General features: G+C 47.1%; 1 protein-coding gene across 1 annotated transcript in view; it reads left to right on the top strand.

Annotated features, from left to right (window-relative positions):
• Positions 1-2,820: 2,820 nt before the first annotated feature.
• The window catches only part of LAMA1 (laminin subunit alpha 1), a 165,620-nt gene continuing 161,032 nt past the window's right edge, over positions 2,821-7,408 (top strand). Inside the window, exon 1 of the mRNA XM_026456029.2 lies at positions 2,821-2,965. Within this exon, the coding sequence (XP_026311814.1) occupies positions 2,890-2,965 (76 nt within the window). The 5' untranslated portion in view covers positions 2,821-2,889. The remainder of the gene's footprint in view (positions 2,966-7,408) is intronic.

The following is a 7,408-nucleotide window of genomic DNA, read 5'->3' as shown; positions in this document are numbered from 1 at the left end:
CTGAGTAGCTGGGATTACAGGAATCTGCCACCACACCTGTCTAAGTTTTGTATTTTTGGTAGAGATGGGGTTTCACCATGTTGACCAGGCTGGTCTCCAACTCCTAGACTCAGGTGATCTGCCTGCCTTGGCCTCCCAAAGTGCTGAGATTACAGGCGTGAGCCACCATACCTGGCCACATGTGCTTATTTTATGTACATAATTGCAATCAGAATGTCTATGTTATTTGGAATTTTGCTTTTCTTAACGTGATTTTTTTTTAATTGCAAAAGTTTCGTAATATAAAATAGTACATAATAACCTATCACATTGATTTATAAATTACTTAACCATTTAAACTATTGCTTGACATTTAGGCATTTTCAATTGTTCATTATTTATAGGTGACTTTGAAGCAAGCATCTTTTTGTGTACAGTTAAGTTGAATTTTTACTTTCTCACAAAACATGAACACTCTTGTTATACTAATTTTCAACTTGAACAAGCCAGCCCTACACTTTCATGGTGCTCTAGGTAATTTAGATATTTTCCAAGCATGCTAAAGATTGGAAAAATTTGTACTGCAGGGTTTTTAGAAGATGTGTAGCATTATGACATTTTTACTGCTACATTTTATCCAAGTTTGTTCTGAATTCTTTTAGTTGAAATCTTTCTGCTTAATTTTGAGCAGTGATAAATAGTGCCAATTTGCAACTTTTGATGCTTACTATTCACTCCCCAGAGGTGCTGACCACTTGCCTCCCTTGAAATTACACATGTGAGATCCCTGCTTGCAGTTCAAAGATAAGGTCCCATCGACCTCCTGCCTGAATTTCTAGGAACCCAGGATACGGGGAGAACCAGAATATGGGGACACCCCTTGTGATTCCTCCACTTTGCTTTTGATCAACATCCTCTGTGATTTCAGTGTGATATTGTAAAGGACTATTGACTAGAAACCAGACTTGGGGTCTAGCTCTAGATCAGACATTTGCTGACACTGAGAACTCACTTCCTTATCTCTTGGGAAGCATCTCATAGAGCTGTGAAGATCCCAGAAGATAATCTATATGAATGCTAGTGTCTTTAAGACACTCTAAAAGATGTATATCTAGTGCATACATTTGTGTGCAGTTATTTCAGTGCACAAATGCTTATTATTCTGCATTTTAATAGCTATGTGCCTAATACTATAATATTTGATCATTTATTAAGTACTAAGTTTACTTATTTAATAATTACTTAGTAACATTTTCATAGTTAAGAACGTCTGCATTTTAAATTTAGTATTGTATGGAGTACTCACTGAACTATATTGCATCCTTTTAAAACGGCCTATCATTTTGTTTCGTACTTCCATGATTTTAAAAAATTAATCAATGGCTAAGTATTATAACTAAGTTCTACTCACTAAATGTGTAAGGAAGTGTCCTCAGAAAAACAGGAATTGATAGAGTTGTCAAATCGATTCACACAAGTGAGAGGAAATTATCTTCCTATCAAGCAAAAAAAAAAAAAAAAAAAAGACAAAGTGAGATAGTGGGATGATATCAACATCCTCTGTGCTTTCAGTGTGGTATTGTAAAGGACTATGGACTAGAAACTAGACTTGGGGTCTAACTCATCTCAGCCTGTGTGAGCTCTGGTTTGGAAAACGGTCATAATTAAGCTTTTATTAAGTGTTAAAAAACATAATAGTATTATGGGACATTGTCCCTGTATATTTATATAACATATATATAGAGAGAGGGTATATGGGACATTGTCCCTGTATATTTATATTGAGAAAATGTGAAATCTGCAAAGTGTTAATGAATACCTTTTTTTTTTTTTTTTTGAGACGGAGTCTCACTCTGTCTCCCAGGCTGAAGTGCAGTGGTGTGATCTCAGCTCACTGCAACCTGGGTCCAGGGTTCAAGCGATTCTCCTGCTTCAGCCTCTCAAGTAGCTGTGACTGCAGGCGCCCGCCACCACGCCTGGCTAATTTTCGTATTTTTTTTTTTTTTCAGTAGAGACGGGGTTTCACCATGTTGGCCAGGCTGGTTTTGAATTCCTGACCTCAAGTGATCCACCCACCTTGGCCTCCCAAAGTGCTGGAATTACAGGCATAAGCCACTGCGCCCAGCCAATACTTTTGATAGACAAAAAGAAAGAAAAAAAAAAACCAGAGGAAATTAAAAATTCTTTAACGGGGACCAGACAGTTTAAAAATAATAATTATTATTATAACAACAAAGCAGTTGAAATCGCGTGTCAGGAGCGCTTCCTCTTTCTCCAGCGGTGAGGATATCTAATCATAATAATTAAGTCCAAGGGACCTTGCCTTCTTTAGGCAAACAAAGTGGGGAACAAGTTGCAACTGATTTTCAGAACAAATCCTCAAGTCCTCTGCCCACGGCGGAGAGGGCGGCGGGTCGGCCGAGCCTGGGTGGCGTCCCGAGGGTTCGCTTCTCGCCCAGCTCCCGGCAGGGGCGCGTGGGTCCTGGCCCGGGGACTGCAGGGCCGCGGCGGGGCGGGCAGGGTCAGCAGGGCACATACTTTCTCGGGATCCACCCTCCCGGGCCCCCACAGCCCAGTGTCTCCTCCCCTCAGCCCACCTTCTCCGCCCACCTCCTATCCCGAGCCTGGGCGGCGGCCGCGGTCAGCCCGACCTCCCCTACCAGGGTCCGCGTGCGCGGGATCCCGGCGGCCAAGCAGGGCGCCCCGGGAGGAGGGGTCTGGGCGGCTGGGCCAGGCCGGGCGGGGCGGGGCGGGGCGCAGCCGGGGGGTGTGTCCGAGGGCGGCTGGAGGGAGGGGCGGCCGGGACGCCAAGGGCTGCGGGGCCGCGGCAGCTCAGACTCGCGTCCCGCGGAGCTTTCCAGGCGGGCGCGCGGCTTTCTCCCCAGACCCACCGAGCGGCGAAGAGGCGAGATGCGCGGCGGCGGCGGCGCGTGGGGCGTGCTCCTGGCCTCGCTGCTGTGGGTAGCCGCGCGGTGCCAGCAGAGAGGTGAGCCCGGCCCGGGTCCCCGGGTCCTCGGGTCCCTGTCCCCCGCAGGCGGGCGGGCGGGGGCGGCTGCGGACAAAGCCCGTCGCGTTGGGGCTGCTGGAGACCGGGCGCGCATCCTGGTCCACCTCGGACTGGGGGCCTCTGACACGTGGGTCTCCCGCGCCGGCCGGGGAGGGCGGGATGGGGCCGCCGCTCCTGGGGGAGGCTGCCCGGTCTTCGTAAGCTTAGGCTTTAACCTCCTCGGGCTTCGGGGATCGTCCAGCCTCGCCTCTGGAGCAGAGGCTCCAGCCTCTGGAGCCATCTACGCGAGCAGTGCTGGGGGTGGCGGGAGCGGGGCGCCTGGGGGTGCTTTCAGTGTCCGGGCTGCGCGGGCAGGGGTGGCGGGGCTGCTGGCCGGGCGCGGGGAATGAATGGGCAAAGAGCTCCTCCGAATCGCCCTCATTGTCCGGCTGCGCAAGCTGCGTCGCCGCGGTCGGGGAAGGGCGGATTCCTCGGGGCCACTCGCTGCCGAGCGGACTAGTGGGGAGAGACGCGGCGAGAAGCGCGCCCCTCGCCAGCGTCCCGGGGCAGGGGGACCCGCAGGCGGCGTTCAGGGCACTGATGCGCCTTCCCGACCCTCGCTCTTTGTGCAATCGGCAAAGTGGCCAAACCCGCTCATTCCCCGCGCAGGTTTGACCGTGGGCGCGCCGGGGCGAGGGACCGGCGGAGAAGGGAGCACCTTGCATGCGCGTTGCAAGGATTGAGAAGAGAAACTCCAAGCGAATTTTCAGTTTCTGTTTTTGCGGGCGGGAGGGAGAGAGAGAGAGAGAAAGGAGAGAATTCTTTTCCCTTTGGGGGGCAAACCCAGTCCCCACGCCACCCCTAGAGCTGTCTTCGCAGCGTGGCTTCGTGTTGGCTAGGAGTCACAAATACTTGTTGAAAACGTCTTAAAGTATGCAGCACATGACAATGGGCGTATTCCCACAAATACAAACTTCATTAAAAAAAAAAAAAAGTACAGGTCAAAAGTAGTGGGCGGAATTCGCAGTGCCCTCGTGGGAAACGTGTGTTTGGGCATTGTGCTGAGTTTTGAGCTCTGCAGAAACGCGACCATCTCATTCATTCAAGCATTCATGATGGAAGCACTGGGCCGGAGCTGGAAACGCAGCTTTGAATAATAGCTGTGAGTCTGCTGCGCGGAGCCGGGCTGGGAAGAGGGAATTAACATAGTTATCAGCCAGAAGAAAGGAGCCTTCGGGGAGGGAGAGGAGCCTTAGAGGACTTCGAGCGGACTCCTGTCTATCAGGCTGCTCAAAGTGAACAAGTCCCAGTTTCCCACAGGGTAGAGAAAGAGCAGCTTGCCTCAGCTTATTGTTCCCCGAAATTGCAAGTCTGAAGGTTGTCCTGGCGCCTCGGGGCTCGGCACTTGGCCTGCCGGTTATGAGTGGTGTTTGGGGAAAGTGGGACCTCATGGGGCTCTCCTGCTTTGAGATGCTGCGGAAAACCTCCCGGGGCAGGAGCCCTTTAATGTTTCATATCGCATTCCCTGTTTGCGTTCTGAACCCCACCAACCCTCACCCTTCCTCACGAGCCTCCTTGAGCAGTTTTGAATTTTTTTTTTTTTTTTTTTTGAGATGGAGTCTCGCTGTCTCTAGGCTGCAGGCTGGAGTGCAGTGGCGCCATCTCCGCTCACTGCAACCTCCTCTTCCTGGGTTCAAGCGATTCTTGTGCCTCAGCCTCCCGAGTAACTGGGACTACAGGCGTGTGCCACCACGCCCGGCTATTATTTATTTATTTTTTGTATTTTTAGTAGAGACAGGGTTTCACCATATTGGCCAGAGTGGTCTCGAACTCCTGACCTCGTGATCCGCCCGCCTCGGCCTCCCAAAGTGCTGGGATTGCAGGAGTGAGCCACCGCGTGCGGCCGGTTTTTTTTTTTTTTTTTTTTTTTAAAGAAACGATTTTGTGCCCCGTGAATAGCATGAATGATTAGTAAAGTTGTGTGTTTTTGTGATAATACAATAATCCTGACCTGCAAATCACCTGCTAGTGAGCTGTCTGGTGTTATTTTTTAAAAGAACTTATTCTGTATTGACATTCAGATTGTTAGACGTTCCCTATCATTTCTGCAGTCTCGCTGGGTTACCTGACAACTTACAGTATATGACCTGATGGCTCACTTCCCTTTGAAATATAATCAGTTTCAAGTGAGCTGTTCCTAAGTATTGAATAGGAGGTATTGTGTTTGTAAAAATAATGTGTTAAATTCATGGCTGGCAAATCACATGAAATTATGGTAGCTTCATCACTTTTGTTGGAAACCATCCCCTCTTTTTTTCTGAATAAGATAGACAATTCTAAGTACAGAAAAAAACTACAAGTAAAAGAAAATTCACTTCATTCTCATATATGACATAGTATTCAAATTTAGCAAGTATGTGCTGCACTGTAAAGTATGCAAGCCTGAATGCATTTCAAAAGTGCATTTTTCTTTTCTGTTGCTGTATTCTCTGACTAAGGGCCCATGAAAAATATTGATTATAGCAGTTGGAAACAAGGGTATGTGTAATAGAAGCCTCACTGCCCACCTCCTACATAGCGTGGACTTTACTCCATTCTTTTTTTCCCTCTTTTTTTCCAGACATTAACTATGAAGCCTACATCTGTAGTTAATCTAGTGTGACTGAGAATTCAAATGCAACAAGAATATCAGAATAAATACATATACTGATCTTCAGTGTCTTGTGCCACTGCTTTGTAATTGCACTGCTTTGTAAACTCATACCATAAAATGTTTCTGGGACCATTTATTTCAGGGTAATGATCCTTGAAACACCCTACCGTTTTATACTAATTCATTCATGAAATCCTATGGATAGTCATTTTCATGTACAGTAAATTGTTACGGGGAAATAACAAGCTCTATCTTTAAGCTTCAGGTGTTTAATTCTGTGGCTTTACTAGCTATGGCAAATTGGGGACATAACCTGTGCTTTAGTTTCACCATCTGTAAAATGGGAATAATAACAGTGCTTATCTGGAAGGGATGGTAATGATTAAATGAAATAATGTGAGAAAAGTTCTTAGACCAGTACCTAGTACAGAGTTAACGCCCAACAAGCAAGTTTATCTGTATTCATCACTATTACTATTTTATAAAGAACTATGTATTTTTAAACTGTATTCTCCAAAATGCATGATTGTTTAGAAATTTGGAGTTTGGATTTGGAATCAAATAGTCTTGGTCTCAAATGCCAGACCTGTCAGTATGATTAGCTACAGCCATGGCTAAGTTTCTTAACTTCTCTGAATGTCAGCTTTCTGTCTATAAAATGGATAGCATTGATATGATTAAATAATATGTGAAAAATATTAGCACGGTGGAGGGCGTGTCAGGTACTCAGTGCATGATGGTTATTACTGTTATGCCTATTGTACTTGCTCATCATCCTGGGCATCCTGTCTCTTTCATTGCTGAAATCCGTTTGGTCATTAAGACTTGTTGATTTTACCTCCTGAAAATCTGTGCAGTCTCTTTCCCCTCACTGCTGGCGAGGCTTAAGAATTGTTTGTTTTTCTCAGGATATAGTGTGATGGTTCACCCAGCAGGCCAGCAGCCTCACCTGTTCTCCTTCCTCAGCAGTGCCATCACTGCGATGTTTCCAGAAACACCATCTCGATAACCGCTCCTACTCTTGTTTAAAATTCTTCCCATTTCTCACCGTTTCTTTACCAAATTACTTAATGTTCCCCAATGTGACTTACTTTGCTTCCTTTGTGTTTAAGCAAGTAGTCTTCTTCCAAGGTGTGCCCTTTTCACTACACATCCCTCTCCTGGGCTCACCCGCTGGGTTTAGATTATGTGCCCCAAACCCCTCACTTTATAAGATGCACAAAATGACAGTGTCCTGCTGCGTCACATTGTGGGTAAAGCAAGGAGGCTGGGACCCCAGCTGGCCAGCTGTCTCAGAGCTGAGAGGCATTGTCTGGGACACGCCTGCACCTATTTGCAGCTAACCAGTGTTTCCTGGGACATGTGCTATTAAGTGCTGGACACGTCTTTCATTTGGGTTCTAAAGAACCCTGGAAAGTCTTCCCAGCTCTCTCTCTGCTGAAGTATTTGTTAGACCACTTTCCCTGCACTCCCAGGGCTTTTCCTACTCAATGCTATTGTCTTGCCTGTCATGGGGCCAATAATTGGCTTGCTTATCTGTCTCACCTTCTCTCTCCGGCTTCTCAAGGGCAGGGACTGCTTTATTCGTATCTGCTGGTTCATTGCTTTACAGTGTTTCTAGCAGTTAGTAGCCACTTCTTGTTGCTGAGCTGAGTTGAAATGAACATCTTTATTTAGGAATCAAGTAACTTTAAAAATATTTTGAATAGCTGGGCGCGGTGGCTCACGCCTGTAATCCCAGCACTTTGGGAAGCTGAGGCAGGTGGGTCACCTGAGGTCAGGAGTTCAAG

This window comes from Piliocolobus tephrosceles, chromosome 18 (assembly GCF_002776525.5).
Source record: "Piliocolobus tephrosceles isolate RC106 chromosome 18, ASM277652v3, whole genome shotgun sequence".
NCBI lineage: Eukaryota > Metazoa > Chordata > Mammalia > Primates > Cercopithecidae > Piliocolobus > Piliocolobus tephrosceles.
This window is presented reverse-complemented; position numbering and strand designations above follow the sequence as displayed.